Source organism: Phyllobates terribilis, unplaced genomic scaffold (genome assembly GCF_046119375.1).
Source record: "Phyllobates terribilis strain yellow unplaced genomic scaffold, ASM4611937v1 Scaffold_5__5_contigs__length_657084704, whole genome shotgun sequence".
Taxonomy (NCBI): Eukaryota; Metazoa; Chordata; class Amphibia; order Anura; family Dendrobatidae; genus Phyllobates; species Phyllobates terribilis.
Window position 1 is genome coordinate 374,604,292 of NW_027362765.1, and position 18,491 is coordinate 374,622,782.

General features: G+C 45.2%; 1 protein-coding gene across 1 annotated transcript; it reads left to right on the forward strand.

The window, feature by feature from the left end:
- Window positions 1-1,663: 1,663 nt before the first annotated feature.
- Window positions 1,664-16,646, forward strand: LOC141271577 (trypsin-like). The gene is made up of 4 exons (XM_073681623.1): window positions 1,664-1,854; window positions 2,239-2,492; window positions 5,074-5,210; window positions 16,422-16,646. The coding sequence occupies exons 1-4, from the start codon at window positions 1,664-1,666 to the stop codon at window positions 16,569-16,571; spliced, it is 732 nt and encodes a 243-aa protein (XP_073537724.1). The 3' UTR covers window positions 16,572-16,646.
- Window positions 16,647-18,491: the final 1,845 nt, after the last annotated feature.

Genomic DNA, 18,491 nt, shown 5'->3' on the forward strand with positions numbered 1-18,491 from the left:
TAATGTCACTGGTGATCACTGTATTACCTGTACACTGACACTATATACAGAGCTCCTGTGTATAATGTCACTGGTGATCACTGTATTACCTGTACACTGACACTATATACAGAGCTCCTGTGTATAATTTCACTGGTGATCACTGTATTACCTGTACACTGACACTATATACAGAGCTCCTGTGTATAATGTCACTGGTGATCCCTGTATTACCTGTACACTGACACTATATACAGAGCTCCTGTGTATAATGTCACTGATGATCACTGTATTACCTGTACACTATATACAGAGCTCCTGTGTATAATGTCACTGTATTACCTGTACATTGACACTATATACAGAGCTCCTGTGTATAATTTCACTGGTGATCACTAGATTACCTGGACACTTACGTTATACATACCATGTATAGAGCTCCCGTGTATAATGACACTTATGGTAATATTAGTAATGTGGTGGTAATATTAGTAATGTAGTGGTAATATGTGGTCTGGTCATGGTGTGGCAGTTTTTCTCCCTTCTGTGTGGTATTATTCGGTCACTATGTTGTGGTAATATGTGGTCTGGTCATGGTGTGGCGGTATTCCCTGTATGTGGTATTATTGGTCATTTAAAAAAAAAATGTATATGACACATTCCCTTAAAGAAAACTAAATAAAAATATATCTAAAAAGAGTATTGGATATTTTAAGAAAATTTTAATAGGTTAGAGTAGGGCCCGCCCAGAAGAGTCTACCTTATCGTGGTGGCGGCTTTAAAAATCTTTTGGCCAAAACAAAAGCTGATGGCTATGTATGTGGCGCCGTCACATGGCCGAACGTCAGGAGAACCTGGTGGCAGCGACGTGGACGAGCGCCAGGATTCTGCAGGGATTGCATGGGGGTAAGTATAACAAGTTTTATTTTTTTTAAATACAATTAATTAACTAGGAGTGGGGGGAATCAGAGATGCACGGGGGGGATGAGAGATGCACATGGGGAGGGATGAGAGATGCACATGGGGGGGGATGAGAGATGCACATGGGGGGGTGAGAGATGCACATGGGGGGGGTGAGAGATGCACATGGGGGGGGTGAGAGATGCACATGGGGGGGTGAGAGATGCACATGGGGGGGTGAGAGATGCACATGGGGGGGTGAGAGATGCACATGGGGGGGATGAGAGATGCACATGGGGGGGATGAGAGATGCACATGGGGGGGATGAGAGATGCACATGGGGGGGATGAGAGATGCACATGGGGGGGATGAGAGATGCACATGGGGGGGATGAGAGCTGCACATGGGGGGGTGAGAGATGCACATGGGGGGTTATGTTTACATAACTTTGTTGCCTTATGAAGGGCAGGGGGGGCCCCCCAAAATTTCTTGCACAGGGGCCCACTACAGTCTGTGTCCGCCCCTGACTAAAATGAAAGGTTCCCAAACTCAAAGACAAATGATATTGGTTCAGTTTCTTCATTCATGATGTGAAAAATCTAATATTTTGGAATCATTTGTTTGATTTGATTCTTTATCTACTTTTAGGGCGTGTGTGAAAATCTGATGTAGTTTTAGGTTACATTTATGCAGAAATGTGGAAAATTCTAAAGGGTTGCTGTTTTTGATCCAGAGATTTCCAAAATGAATATTTTTCATTTTTGATGTTGCAATTTCAATGTTGATGAGTGCATTTTGTGACTCATATTTATGTTTTTTTTCAGTCGCCTTTGACGATGATAGGATTGTTGGAGGTTACATCTGTAAACAGAACTCCGTCCCCTGGCAGGTGTCCTTAAATGCAGGCTACCACTTCTGCGGAGGGTCCCTGATTAATAGCCTGTGGGTTATCTCCGCTGCTCACTGCCATAAGCAGTAAGTAATGACTGATGATATAGGACACAATCAGCTTTCAATGCTTAGATCAGCACACTCATTTATCTCCAGTGCTCACTTGTATCGACAATGGTCCAATCTCCAGTGCACATAAGACACCAATAAATCATCCACAATTGGTTTCACCATAGTGGAGTCAGTCCAATTGTAAGGTGTCCAGACTAAGTCCAAGCCATAATCTGCAGAGACCATACAGAGATGACAAACAGGCTCCGCTCAATGATTGGAAAAAACATTGTTAATACAAATGAACACTGAAGACAACTGAGCATGCGGGGTGTTTATTATCTGAAAATCACAGATCCTCCTCTTCTGATATCCCTGTACACACGTATGTCCATAATGCTATGCTTTCCATTACAGGAAGGTGCAGGTGAGACTCGGAGAACATAACATCGCCGTAAGTGAAGGCACAGAGCAATTCATTAACAATGCCAAGTCCATTAGACATCCCAAGTACAACTCCAGGACCTTGGACAACGACATTCTCTTGATCAAGTTGTCTTCACCCGCCATCCTCAATGCCTTTGTCAACACCATCCCTTTGCCTTCTGGATGCGTCGGTGCTCGTGCCAGCTGCCTGATCTCCGGCTGGGGAAATACTCTCAGCAGTGGCTGTAAGTTAAAGAAACTTTATAGTTCAGAGGCATTGGGTTACATATAGTATCTGGCGTGTGTGACTTTGAAGAATTCCTGTCTCATGCAGCCCTCATTTATGGATCCAAATTCGGTTACCCACATGCTTGTGGATCTTTATGTATCTCTAATTTTACATGGAAGCATGCAGACATTTTCTTCCATGAGAACCTATGAAAGAAGAAGCTTCATTATCCATCCCATGTCATGGAACGAAGTTTCTACTGGAACCAATACTTATAGGGCACTATATGGTGACACACAGCGCTGTGCATTCTATCACCTAAAAAGTAAGCCCCTATAATCTTACTATATATACATACACAGTCATTACACCCTTGAAATTGTTCCAGAAAATGAATTATTTCTCTCAGAAAATTGTTGCAATTACAAATGTTTTGTTATACACATGTTTATTTCCTTTGTGTTATTGAAACAACGCAAAAAAACTGAGAAAAAAGGCAAACTGAACATAATTTCAAACAAAACCCCAAAAATGGGCAGGACAAAATTGTTGGGACCTTTCCAAAATTGTGGGTAAGCAAATTCATCAAAAATTGATGAAAAGTTGAAACACAGGATAGTCCGGATGGTGGATAACCAGCCCCAATCAAGTTCCAAAGAAATTCAAGCTGTCCTGCAGGCTCAGGGTGCATTAGTGTCAGCGCCAACTATCCGTGGACATTTCAATGAAATGAAACGCCAAGACAGGAGATCCAGGAGGACCCCACTGCTGACACAAAGACATAAAAAACTAGACTGCAGTTTTCCAAAATGTACATAAGCCAAAATCCTTCTGGGAAAGTGTCTTTGGATAAATGAGACCAAGAGAGAGCTTTTTGGTAAAGCACATCATTCTACTGTTTATCGAAAACTGAATGAGGCCTACAAAGAAAAGAACACAGTACCTACAGTCAAATATGGTGGAGGTTCAAAGATGCTTTAGGGTTGCTTTGCTGCCTCTGGCACAGGGTGCCTTGACTGTGGGCAAGGCATCATGAAATCTGAAGATTACCAAAGGATTTTGGGTCGCAATGTAGTGCCCAGTGTCAGAAAGCTGGGTTTGCGTCCTAGGTCATGTTTCCAGCAGGACAATGACCCAAAATATGCTTCAAGAAACACCCAGAAATGGATGGAAACAAAGCGCTGGAGAGTTTTGAAGTGGCATCAATGAGTCCAGATCTAAATCCCATTGACACCTGTGGAGAGATCTTCAAATAGCTCTTGGGAAAAGGCGCCTTCAAATATTAGAAACCTGGAGCAGTTTACAAAAGAAGAGTCGTCCAAAATTACAGTTGAGAGGCGTAAGAAACTTGTTGATGGTAATAGGAAGCGATTGATTGCAGTTATTTATTCCAAAGGGTATGCAAGCAAATATGAAGTTGAGGGTGTCAACAATTTTTGTTTGTCCCATTTTTGGAGTTTTGTGTGAAATTATGTCCAATTTGCCTTTTTTTCTCTGTTTTTTTTATTGTTGTTCCAATACACACAAAGGAAATAAACATGTGTATAACAAAACATGTGGAATTGTAATAATTTTTTGGGAGAAATACTTCATTTTCTGGAACAACTTCATGTGCCAACACATAACTATATTAATATTATAGTTATATAATATTAATTATACATATAATGTTCTAAGTTAGACTCTAGAATAATTCTTAGGGACACAGCCATTCATTTAATTGTATATTTTTTGTGGTCTTAAGTTTATAAAGCTTAAAACAAATTGTTTAAGGTGACTTTTCAGAATAAGTTGTCCTGTGTGATCATGAGGAATAACACTATTTCTGGCCATTATATGACTTATATCCTGAATTTCGTACCCAGTTTTTCCCTCTGCAGGTTCTATTTTTCATCTTCAGTTGCCTCTGAGCTAGTGGGTGGAGATGAGCTGCTATGATGTTTCGCATACACAGCACACAGAGACACGAGGGACGGTAGCACGTACTCAGAAGCAGCATAGTTAATCTGGTCATCTGAATTATTAAAAGGAACCTGTCACCTAGACTCATGCTGCCCAAACTGCGGGCAGCATAAATCAGAAACTGGTTGCATGATTGCAGCCAGGTATATTTTTCTCTGAAGCATTCTGGCGTTTCAGAGAGAGAGTAAAGTTAGAAAGATCCTGGGGCTGGGGACTATAGGCAGAGATGAGACTGAAACTAGTCCAGCGCCATCCCTGAACGACTCTTCCCAGTGCCAATACAGGTGACTGACAAGTCTTTTCCATAGTGAGAGACCTGTCAATCACCTTTAGCAGTGCTGGGAAGAGTCGGCTGGAGCCGGTGCTGCACTAGTCTCATCTCTGCCTATAGTTCCCAGCTGGATCTTCTAACTCTATTATTTCCAGAGAAGAATATACCTGGGTGCAGTCGTGCAGTTTGGGCGACATGAATGAGGTGACAGGTTCCCTTTACTATGAAAGGAAGCTGTATAAATAAGAATGTAGCAAGCCCCCATTAATAGCAGTTTGAGTCATTTGTGTTATGCAGTGATCTATGACTGGGCACTTACTTTACCACTACTTCCTTAAATAAGCCTCATTTTCTATTATTTTAGCTAATTACCCCAGTCTCCTACACTGCGTGGATGCCCCCGTCCTGAGTGACGCTCAGTGTAATAACGCCTATCCGGGAGAGATCACGGCCAACATGATCTGTGTTGGTTACATTGAAGGAGGAAAGGATTCCTGCCAGGTAATGAATTATATAACCAAAAACCCCTACAACTATGAACCTCGACTAATGGCTTTTACCCTTCATTGATCTATTACAACTCCCAGAATGCCCTGATTGCTGAAGACCGTTCAAAAACAGCTAAAAATGGCACTCTGAGCTCTTACTATAAAGAAAAGAGATGAGCAAATCGATTCGAAACAAATAAAACTCACTGTCATTTGCCCCCAAAAATGCACGTTCGCCAGAATCCACATTTTTTGGATACAAATTTGTACGGATCCGGTAAAATGGTGGCAAGTTTCGATTTGGACCAAATTTCTTTGAACCAAATAAAATCAGCTGGCAAAATTTCAATAAATCTCTCTGAAAAGAAATTTTCCCTCATCTCTATGATTGACTCTATAGATGGGTTTTGCTGCCCTTATGCACTGGAGTGTCACAAAGTATGAGTAGCCCATGACTAGTGGGCACGAGCTCCCTGTAGTACATGGTCCGCTGTTCTGGCAGCTGCTGCACAGGAAACGCATAGCCAAACCAGACTTTTCTTGGACAATCTCTTGATGTTCCAGGAACAGGACCAAACAATGGACACCACTTTGGAGGAGATCTCGTCTTCAAAACGCAATCCTATTAATTTCTCCAGTCTGGACTATCAGTGATATAAAAGTCAAAATCAAGAATTCTTCCCCTTGTCCATCCATATTTCAGAGGAAGAGATGAGCGGACCCTCAGATATTCAAGTTCATTGGGTTCAAGGAAATTTTAGTCCAAAGTTCGGTTTGGGTACAAAAACTCTACGCAAACTCGAATCCGAAGCCAATGGGGGCCCGAATTTCTCTCTCTCCAAACACTAAAACAGACTTCAGGGGGAAGTCTGTGTTCGGAGATCAGCACCGGACAAGTTCGAACTTTACAGTTCAGACTCGCTCATCTCTACAGATGAGCGTTGTTCTACTCGAACTGTTCGCCAATCTCAAATTCGAGCTGTTTTGGGCGGTGTTCGAGCCGGTCGGCGAACACGAACAATTTGAGAAAAATTCGGCTGTTCGAGGTTATGTTCGATAACTGTTCGTGCACCAAAATCATAACTGGATTTTTTCTCAGTAATGATGAAAATTAATGTTAATACGCAGTTTGAGTGTACAGCGGGGTGGGGGGAGGGGCAGGGGATGGATCTCTGCAGGAACAATGAAGATCTCCATTTTTTTTTCTCTTTCCCGCATTTGCAGTGGGGAGGTGCAATCTGTCAGCCTATCAGCAGCGCACACACGGAGCGAAGTGCTTTTTTTCACACAAGCAAGGGCATGTGTGATTGGCAGTGTATGTCACATGTCCTTGCCCTATAAGACCAAGCCATTTTCCCCGTCGCCACCATTTTCTCACTGCTGCAGCTGCGTGTTAGACGGCACCGCTGTTGCTGTGTGCGCTATACCTTGTTAATTTCAAGCCAATTTTCGCACAAATATACAGATAGCTTGGGAGTAGGGAATAGTTGTGATTGCAGTCCTTTTAAGGACTAGGTTACAGCATTTCCTACGAGTTTTATCAAGCAGGTCTGTGCTCTTAAATAGATAGATTGTGGGAGTAAAGAATAATTGTAATTGGAGTCCTTTTCAGGACTAGGTTACATCAGTTCCTATCAGTTTTTGCCAGGCAGGTCTGTGCCAGTGCTGTGCAAGTTTTTTTCACAGCATTTGGCTGAATCTAGCAAAGCTAATCCTTTTTGGCCTATTGCAGAGTGTGTTAGTCAGTGGAGTAGCCTATCTGTGTTGCAAGATATACCACCTGTGTATAGAATACCAATTTTTTTACTGCACCTAGTGAAGTAAAATCTTTTGGGCATAGCATCATTCTATTAGTCCATCTATACTGACCTCCATCAGGTTGCAAACTGAATATAATTTTTTTCTGCATCTAGCTCTGAAAAAATATTTGGGCTTCTAGCAGTGTGTGGGACTTGGTCTATTAGTCCATCTATACTGACCTCCATCAGGTTGCAAATTAAAAATAATTTTTTTCTTCATTTAGCTCTGAAAAAATATTTGGGCTTCTAGCAGTGTGTGGGACTTGTTCTATTAGTCATTCTATACTGACCTCCAGCAGGTTGCAAATTGAATATAATTTTTTTCTGCATCTAGCTCTGAAAAAATATTTGGGCTTCTAGCGGTGTGTGGGACTTGGTCTATTAGTCCATCTATACTGACCTCCATCAGGTTGCAAATTAAAAATAATTTTTTTCTGCATCTAGCTCTGAAAAAATATTTGGGCTTCTAGCAGTGTGTGGGACTTGGTCTATTAGTCCATCTATACTGACCTCCATCAGGTTGCAAATTAAAAATAATTTTTTTCTTCATTTAGCTCTGAAAAAATATTTGGGCTTCTAGCAGTGTGTGGGACTTGTTCTATTAGTCCTTCTATACTGACCTCCAGCAGGTTGCAAATTGAATATAATTTTTTTCTGCATCTAGCTCTGAAAAAATATTTGGGCTTCTAGCGGTGTGTGGGACTTGGTCTATTAGTCCATCTATACTGACCTCCATCAGGTTGCAAATTAAAAATAATTTTTTTCTGCATCTAGCTCTGAAAAAATATTTGGGCTTCTAGCAGTGTGTGGGACTTGGTCTATTAGTCCATCTATACTGACCTCCATCAGGTTGCAAATTGAACAAAAAAATTTTCTGCATCTAGCTCTGAAAAAATATTTGGGCTTCTAGCGGTGTGTGGGACTTGGTCTATTAGTCCATCTATACTGACCTCCATCAGGTTGCAAATTAAAAATAATTTTTTTCTGCATCTAACCCAGCCAATAGTTTTGGCCTAATACCACAGTTTGGCCACTCAGCTCTGCTCGGTTACCATCCATTGTTTTTTTGTGCAAACAACTCCAGAGTTGTGAATTAGTTAACCACCAAAATGAGTGGAAAAAGGCCTGCTGCTGGTGGAAAGGGGAATAGGCGTGTTGGGAAGGGGAAAAAAGGTTGTGTCCGTGGGGTAGGTGCAGAAGAAAGACCATCTTCCAGCCAAACTAAAATGTCTACTTCTTTTAGCGGACAATGTGATAAGATCCCTTTCTTACGGCCACGCCAATCGCTACAAATTCCAGATGAGGCACAAAAACAGCAGGTGCTTCAACGGATATCAAGTGCTCCTTTAAGTGGGCTCTCCTCCACATCAACTTCAACATCACAAATACTCCAGTCCGCAAAGGTGTCACCCAAATCGCACTTGCTTCCTCACAGCTCCCAAATCTCCAGCTGCCCGTCTGAGTATGAGGTAGAACAGATGGTTGAGTCTGCAGAGCTGTTTACTCATACTATAGCCTGGGAATCAGAGGTCGACTCCAGCGCTTCTGTGAATGCAGACGAGGAAATGATCTGCACTGATGCCCAGAATCTTTATGAGTCGGATCCAGGACCAGACGCAGAAGGTTCTGACCATAATGTAGACCCTCATTCCCAAACTGTAACTCCTGTTGGTGGAGACAATGAGGAAGACGATGATAAGACTCAAATACCTGATTGGAGCGACAACTTTAGTTTTTTGTCAGGGCAGGAACAGGTTGGCTCTGAGGACGACGGGTGTGATAACGCACAGGGTGATGATGATGAGGTCGGAGATCCCACTTACTGTCAACCCACAGTCAGCCAAGAGATGAGGTCAGCAGAGGAGGTGGAGGAAGATGCTAGTGACGACGAGGTCAGGTTGCGCCTTCCTGGACAGAGACGTAGTACTGGAAGCACGTCAACAACTGCATCCTCAAACACAACTCTGCCTCTCACCACAAGTCGTGGTGGCTCTTCAGGTCGCATGGGTGCTAAGCCTTGCATAGCCTGGGCATTTTTTCAGATCGATAAAGATGACCCAACTCGTGTTATCTGTAACATTTGTCAGCAAAAGCTAAGTAGAGGCCAAAAAATACATAGTTTGAGTACTTCATGCATGAACCGGCACATGGACATGAAGCATAAGTTGCAGTGGGAAGCTCAGTGTGCTACAATGCGGCCTAGCCGGCCGGGCCAACCACCGTCTGCCATATCTTGTGCATCCGCGGCCTCTTCATTCTCTGTGACTGGGGGGACAGCAGTCACACCTGTTTTGGGGCGCAGACCTGCCACCTCTTTACCCGCAACAGCCAGCGTGATTGGCAGGTCATCATTTTCTTTGGAGGTGGTAACACCAGCTGGTCTTGAGCGCTGTCCGACATCGATAGCACCACCTTTGGATCAAGGCAACCTAACATGTCCGCCTGCATCTTCCTCACAGACCGGCAGTTTGCCGGGGACACCCTTATCAACCCCGTCTAAGCACAATAGCCAGCCCTCGGTCCCTCAGATGTGGACAAGTAAATGACCATTTCCTCCTAGCCATGAGAAAGCTAAGAGGTTGAATTTCACCATCTGCAAGCTCTTGGCTACAGAAATGCTGCCTTTCCGCCTGGTGGACACAGAGGATTTTCGAGACCTTATGTCCGTCGCAGTGCCCCAGTACCAGATGCCCAGTCGGCACTACTTCTCAAAGAAAGGTGTGCCTGCGCTCCACCAGCATGTCGCACACAACATCACCGCTTCTTTGAGAAACTCTGTGTGTGACAGGGTGCATTTCACCACAGACACTTGGACGAGTAGGCATGGACAGGGGCGTTACATGTCGCTGACTGGGCACTGGGTAACTATGGTGACAGCAGGACAAGGGGCTGCTGTCCAAGTCTTGCCGTCCCCACGAGTTGTGCGTCAATCCTCTTTATGTCAAAGTTCCTCCACTGCTTCTGCCTCCTCAACCTCCTCTCGGTCTTCCACCTGCACCCAAAGCCTGTCTGGTCATGCCACAAGCTTTCTAACTGCGCAGAAGGGATCCTGCACACCTCCTTACTATGCTGGCAGTAGGGCTCAACGTCATCAGGCGGTTTTTACATTGAAATGTCTGGGAAATGTGAGTCACACAGCTGAGGAGTTGTGGTCAGCTCTGGAGAACCAATTTCATGAATGGTTGTCTCCACTGGACCTGAAACCAGGGAAGGCCGTGTGCGACAATTCTGCAAACCTGGGTGCGGCCCTTCGCCGGGGCAATGTCACACACGTGACTTGTATGGCTCACGTGTTGAACCTGGTTGTCCAGCAATTTTTAGCCCACTATCCCAGACTAGATGGCCTTCTGCAGAGGGCACGGTCGCTGTGTGCTCACTTCCGCCGTTCGCATCCCGCAGCTCAGCGACTTACATCTCTACAGAAGTCGTTGGGCCTGCCACTTCACCGGCTAAAATGCGATGTGCCTACCCGGTGGAATTCAACTCTGCACATGTTGCAGCGACTGTGGCAGCACCGACAAGCCCTGGTGCAATACGTTCTGACGTATAGCCTGGGCCAACGAGATTCAGAGGTGGGGCAAATCACGCTGGAGGAGTGGTCTCAGATCAGGGACCTATGCACCCTTCTGCACAGTTTTGAAATGGCGACGAAGATGTTTAGTGCTGACGATGCCATTATCAGCATGACTATTCCGGTGATTTACATGCTGGAGCACATGTTAAACAGAATTCGGAGTCAGGTGGTGGCACAAGAGGAGGTGGAGGAAGTAGAGGAGGAGGAGTTGTATGCGGAAGGGCTAACATCTGCAAGGTCCAGACGGTCGGCAGCACCAAGGCGGCAGGCATGTGAGGGTGGGGGAGATGATTTTACCAGGGCGCATGGTAGCAGCCAAACTAGTGAGGAAGGTGCAGGAGCCCAGGAAGAAGTGGAGGACGAACTGATGAAAGACTCATCAGATGAGGGAGACCTTGATCACATTTCTGTTGTGCGAGGTTGGGGGGAGAGGACAGAGGAAGGAAGCATGATTGTTACCTCGCCACCAACACAACAGGGACTTGGTGCTCCTGGATGCGCAACACACATGAGTGCCTTCTTGCTGCACTACCTGCAACATGACCCTCGAATTGTGAGAATTAGAAATAATCCTGACTACTGGGTTGCCACACTGTTAGATCCCCGGTACAAAAGTAAATTTGCAGAAATTATTCCTGCCATAGAAAGGGATGCACGCATGCAGGAGTATCAGCAGAGACTGTTGCAGAATCTTACATGTGCTTTTCCACAAAATACCAGTGGTGCACGTAGTGAATCTCACAGTTCCAACTTGCCAACCGTGGGACCGTCAAGTGTTCAGCACTCAAACCGTAACAGAACCACAGTATCTGCTGGTAACATCAATTTTGCGGAATCATTTCACCACTTTTTTAGCCCATCCTTTGCAAGGCCACAGGAGACAAGAAGTCTGACACATAGTCAACGCCTAGAGACGATGGTACAGGAGTATCTCCAAGTAAACATTGAAGCCACGACTGTGTCACTGGACCCTTGCTCTTTTTGGGCTTCCAATCTGGATAAATGGCCGGAGCTAGCCACTTACGCCTTGGAGATCTTGTCATGCCCCGCAGCCAGCGTTCTGTCTGAACGTGTGTTCAGCGCTGCTGGTGGTGTGCTGACAGATAAGCGCACGCGGCTCTCCACTGATAATGTAGACAGACTCACGTTCATAAAGATGAACAAATCATGGATCCGAAATGACTTTTCTACCCCTGTGTCATCCTGGGGAGAGTAAAAGCTTGATGATTGGTTAAAATCACCCTACCAACCGTTTTAAGCTTTCAAATTACTAATCATGTTTATCTGTATCTTGACTGGAAAATAATTTGGGCTTTGTAGCAGTGTGCAGCACTGATCCTATTAGGCCATCTATAATAAGCTTCACCAGATTTAAAATTAAAAATAATTTTTAGCTGCATCTAGCCCGGAAAATAATTTTGGGGCTCCGAGATGCGCAAGACACATAAGTGCCTTCTTGCTGCACTACCTGCAGCATGACCCTCATATTGTCAGAATTCGAAGTAATCATGACTACTGGGTTGCCACACTCTTAGATCCCCCAAACTTTTCGATCAACCTTTTCATTTTAATAAAGACCAAAAAAATGGTCATTTTTGAAATTATAAGCATTAGCAGGTTGTTAGAAACTGAAATCAAACAGTTTTCAACTCAAAACTTTATTCTAGGTGATGTTACATTTTCACATAGGACCCCTTGTTCGAAAGGAGCTTCTGAACTCTCTCGTCCATTGAATTTGTCAGGTTTTGGATGGTTTCTGCTTCAATTGTTTTGCATGAGGACAGAATACCCTCCCAGAGCTGTTGCTTAGATGTGAACTGCCTCCCGCCATCATAGACACTCCTTTTAATGATGCTCCAAAGGTTCTGAATGGGGTAGAGGTCAGGGGAGCATGGGGGTCACACCATAAGTTTGTCCCCTTTTATGCCCATATCAGCCAGAGATGCAGATGTTTTATGTGCAGCATGAGATGGTGCATTATCATGCAGAAAAATGATCTTGCTGTGAAATACACGGTTCTTCTTCTTGAACCATGGCAGGAAGTGCTGTTTGAGAAAATCCACATACATTATGGAGTTCATCTTTAGCGCCTTCAGGGATCCTAAAGGGGCCGACAATCTCTCTCCCCATGATTCCAGCCCAAAACATTACTCCACCTCCTCCTTGTTGGCGCTGTAGCCGTGTTTGCGTGGGGTGTCCATCAACCAGCCATCCTCCACTCCATTCATCTGGACCATCGAGCGCTGCACGGCACTCATCCGTGAACAAAACAGTTTTGAAATCAGTCTTCATGTAATGTTTGGCCCACTGGAGCCGTTTCTGCTTGTGTGAAGTGGATAGAGGAGGTCGACAGGATGGCGTATGCACAGCTGCAAACCTCTGAAGGACCCTGCATCTTGTTGTTCGGGGGACGTTGGAGGCACAAGCAGCTTCAAAAACTTGTCTGCTGCTATGACAAGGCTTTTTTGCCGCTGCTCTTTCAACCTGACGTAATTGCCTGTAGGAAAGAGTCCTCAATTTGCCCTTATCAGCACGCACACGTGTGTACTGTGAATCAGCTACATACTTCTTGATTGCCAAGACACTTCATCCTGATCATCGCACAATGTTGATTGTAGTCATGCCTTGACCTAAACACTCCACAATTTGTTGCTTCTCAGCAGCCGACACATCCTTTTTCTTTCCCATTTTGGCAGAAAATATAGGCTGCTTAATAATGTGAGAGAGCCTTCTTAAGTAGTCTTGCCTTTCATTGGACACACCTGCCAAACTAATTAGCACAGGTGTCTGCAATTGCTTACAGTGATATAAAGAGCCCTGACACATATCACCATCAATGAGTTTAACTGACAAACAAACAAATTCTTCCCTTATCACTCCTAAACACTTTTTGCATAATAATTTGGAACGCGGTGTACATGTGCTTTTCCACAAAACACCAGCGGTTCACGTAGTGAATCTTACAGTTCTAACTTGCCAACCGTGGTCTGTATGGAGTTGTTCAATAAAGGGCCCAAAATTAAGATAACATAGATGGGAGAGGTCTCTATGAATAGGAATTCCTAAGTATTTGATACCCTGTGAGGGCCAGGCAAAGGGAAAGTTGGACTGGATGGAATCCTATATGGATTTAGGGAGGGAGACATCGAGGGCCTCAGACTTCGCTGCATTGATTTTAAAATTTTACCATGTAACAAAGTGATCTATTTCAGCCATAACAGCAGGGATGGATATATGTGATTGAATGATATATACTAGGACATCATCAGCAAATAGAGAGCACTTGTACTCGGTGCCTCCCACCTCAATCCACCTAATATTGGGGTTATGGCGAATTGATGAGAGCAGGTGCTCCGTCACTAGGATGTATAAGAGAGGGGACAGAGGACATCCCTGCCTTGTCCCATTGGTGATTGTGAAAGGTGATGAAAATGTTCTGACGCACCCCCTGGGCCTTGGGACACCCGGAGCCGGACCCTTTTTGGTGGATGCTGGTGGTTGTAGTCTTCGTGGCGGCGATCCGGTTTCGTGGCTCAGGGCGGTCAAACCAGTGGCGGAACTATTTATGTGGTTTTGATGTTTAAATGTCCGACTACGCCACCCGTGGATTGCGGTCAGAGTGAACCGCCGCTACAGGGCAGACCGCTAAGGCTGGTGTTGTGGGTGCAGCAGAGCGTAGCATAACTCCCCACGGGAGGAGTATAGCCTCAGGGCAGTGTATGCGGAGGATGGGGGTGATGGTGCAGGGCAGCAGCAGTAACGACACGGAGTCAGTGATGCAGTTCAGGGCCTTTACTCACAGTTCTTATTATCCAGACCACGTCTGCAGGTAACGGCTGCCCACGTCGTACTGTGCTCACCAGGTGAGGGGCTCAGACAACTCCCAGATAACTTTGGAGCGCTTCACAGGACCCCCTTTGTGTGTCCTTTGTCTGGCCTTTCTTACCAACACTTCTGTCCGGCTGCCTCGGGCCTCCTCTTGGTAAACTTGGCGCCAGTTTCCCTGACCCTATGTGGTGCCTTCCTAGCGGGTGGAGCAAGGGGCTGCGCCACATAAAATGTCAGAGCCTCCGGTTTCTAGCTGAGGGTCGTTTCCTGCCTCCACTAGTTCGGGGACCGGTTTCCCCCTTTGGCCTGACCCCTCCACGCAGGTGGATTCGGGCGTGCGGTGGCGACTCGCCCGTCCGCACCCCTGGGATCCCTTCATTCCTCGTTCCTGGAGCCTTCTCCGCTCCTCTTCCTTCCTTCTCCCTCTTGCAGGCCTGGGCCTCTGTTACTAGGCCCGCCTCCGGAGCAGAGCTCATGCAGAGCCCCTGCTCCCTGCCACTTCTGCTCAGACTTCTCTGCACTGAACTAAGATGGTGCCCACCTTTTATACTCCCTTCTCAATGCACCCAGGAACTGCTTCCTCCCTGCTCCTGCACTGCAGGGTTCCCCTTCCTCAGTGTTCCCTCCCCCCACTCCAGCCAGGGACAGGGACTGTCGTGCCCATCTCAGGGGCATATTGGTCGCCCTGCCCCACGGCAATGTGGTGTAATGCATGCAGGTGTCGGGTCCTGATCCACACTCCATCCTTATCTGAGAGTGAGATATCACACCTCTGGGTGAGGTGCAATACGTCTGTAGCAACCGAGCCCTCGGTGCTACAGTTCCATTTATCTTCAGCCTAGGTGACGTATTGTGATACAGGGCCGTGATTTTGGCTATAAAAGGGTCCCCTAGACCCCTACCCCAAGCTTTTTAAGAGAATCATATATGGCGTGCCAGGAGACTCTATGGAATGCTTTCTCAGCATCCAACGAGAGTATCTACTTACAAATTTTTAACTGCATCTAGCCCAGGAAATACTTTGTGCCTAGTAGCAGTGTCTGCTAGTCAGCGGATTATCCCGGCTGTTAAGCAAGCTACACCACCTGTAGTTTGGACACTTAATTTTTTCAAAGGAAATGCTTCGGGACCACGGGATACTCAGTGAAGAGCATCAGGAGGCACCCCAAGGCATAGGGGCTGGGACTGGCACTAGGATGCCTTGCGGTGGACAGCCGAGCTCGATCCTTATAAAAGCTTTTTAACTGCAGCAGCTTTAGTGGACGCTACTGGAGCTGGAATTACGCGGCTGCTGGCATGAGACTTGCCCTCCAATAGATCCTTGTAAATGGATTTAAAGTGTATTCATTCAAATTAGAGGGACAATTTAAATTAAAAAGCTTAGAGCTGCCTCCACCACAGGGGGGCTCTCTCGACCCACCAGCGGACAGGCACCAGTATTGGGAGAGGGGGGCTGACCATCAGGGTTCACCGCGGCTCTGGCACAAACCCGGCGACACGGAGGTGGCACGGGCAGGAGCGGACTGGCCGTCTCGGCTTCTCACTTTTTGGATTTTAGAAGGGCATGACATGCCTATATCTGTGTCTCCCCCTCCTTTTACTCCTCCACCTCTTTTCTTTTCGCATGACTATATGTACTTGTCACTTTTCCATGTGTTAGTTGTGTCTTCTGAGCAGTTTGTCAGCTTTTGGACACCTTTGAAGGTGTTTTCTATGTGTTTCTATGTGTTTTTGTTTGCCTGCCATTGGTTTTAACGGTGTTCGAAGGTGTTCGACGAACAGTTCGACGAACAGTTCGGCGAACACACGGGTGTTCGACGAACCGAACCGAACTCGAACACTACGGGGGTGGCTCAACACTACTCATCTCTACTTATAAGAATATGACGGATATTTTCCTTTAGTTTATCCAAAGCAAAATTCCTCCTCAATGTGGAGATAACCACTCACTTTTCCAAATGTTTTCAATATTGTCCCATGTTGCAAACTGGGTCACAGAATGATTTCATTTCATTTTTTTTAGGGTGACTCCGGTGGACCCGTTGTCTGTAATGGAGAACTACAGGGTGTTGTCTCCTGGGGATACGGCTGTGCCCTCCCGAACTATCCCGGAGTTTATACCAGAGTTTGCAACTATAACGACTGGATAGAAAGCACCATTGCTGCAAATTAAATCTTTCTATTTCTCAATGATCCCAAATGTCTATAATCATTCAATAAAGTAAATTTCCTGCTAAAGATGACAATATTCACATTGCAATTGAGTCATTGCAAGTTATCATTCTGCTGTAACCATCCACAGCATACAGAAGGTGAAAAGTTCTTGATCAGTGGGGCGGGTGACCGCTGAGACCCCCACTGCCAGATCATTACTTCTAACTAGAGCGGCAGTGCATATAGTCAACCTCTTCTCCATTCATTCTCTATGGGGACTGCTAAAGAAAGTGTTGTATGGTGAATACATTAATAGGGTGGGGTACAGCATTTTAATAGATGTTCACTATTATTACTATTATTAAAAGTATTATTGGAGGGGTTGTTACCGACATATGGTGAGAGTTTCATGTCAATAGCTCTTGTGTCTTCTGCCCATATTGCAGGAGCATAAGCCCATCATTTATGGTGTATGGTCATCATCCGGTTAACTATAAGTGCAATGTATGCCACACCAGAGTAGTAGGGTCAGGCGGCACTATTAGGCCCAGACGTAGGTGCCGAGCGGCGGTATGGCTATTCTGCAGTGTGGTGCAGTTTGGGGTGTCACGGTCCTTCTACCTGGTTCCTGGCGCTCCAGACCGTTCCCAGGGTACATTTAGAGGATTTATAGGTAGGAAGAAGGCAAACGAGACCTTGGTATGAACAGTGCAAACGGTTTACTGGATAACTGATCAATGATTCACAGCTTCTTCAGCATTTACCCGCAACACTGGATTTCCATACAGGTCCAGGCTGGATGGCAACCGGACTGATACTCTGATATGTCAAATCTATAACTGAGGTTTGGCCTCACTGCAATGGGCTCTGTAGCGTTAGGGTCTTACCCTCGGCCTCTTGGTCTACCTACTATAGCGGGCAGGATACTGAGTGCCACTCGCCAGTGTCCAGACCTGTCTGGGTTCTGTATTTAGATTCTCTGCATGAGGCAGGAACGTGCCTTTATAGTTCTTCTGTTGTTGGCTCTTGGCTGTCAGGGCTCTGAAAAAACTTTCTGGCAAGGTCCTCAATCCTGGCAGCCCTTGTACCCTACTCCTCACCTCTAGTCGGGCATGACCCTCTCCAACTGCCAACTGCCAACTCCCCCTGGACACCCTTATACCGCCACCTGCTGGTCTCCAGTAGTATTACAGATCAACAACTTACATTTAATCTGACAGAATGACGTCAGGCAATAATACTTCAAAGCATGAATTATTTCACTGGCTCCTATGAATGCAAAAACGTTTGTAATGGCCCTTTTCGGGTCATTGCATAAGCTATACAGTATGAAAGCTATTAACCCCTTCACGACCTCGCTATTTTCCGTTTTTTCGTTTTTGTTTTTTGCTCCCCTTCTTCCCAGAGCCATAACTTTTTTTTTTATTTTTCTGACAATTATTGCCATGTGAGAGCTTGTTTTTGGTGGGACGAGTTGTACTTTTAAAAGACACCATTGATTTTACCATATAGTGTATTGTATAACTGGAACAAAAATTCCAAATGCGGTGAAATTTCAAAAAAAAAAGTGTAATTCCACAATTGGTTTTTGGGTTTTTTATTTACCATCTTCACTATATGCTAAAACTGACCCGCCATTATGAGTCTCCAGGTCATTACGAGTTTGCAGAAACCAAATATGTATAGCTTATTTTTTATTTAAGTGGTGAAAAAAAAGTCCAAAGCTTGTAAGAAACAAAAAAGTCAAAATTGTTCGAGCGTCTCCGTTTTTCAGGATCTGGGGCCGGGTGAGGGCTTATTTTTGCGTGCAGAGTTGACATTTTGGGGTAGATAAAATATTTTATCACCTGTTATTGCATTTTATTGCAATGCTGTGGTGACCAAAAAAAACTTAATTCTGGTGGTTTGATTTTTTTTCTCGTTACACCGTTTACTGATC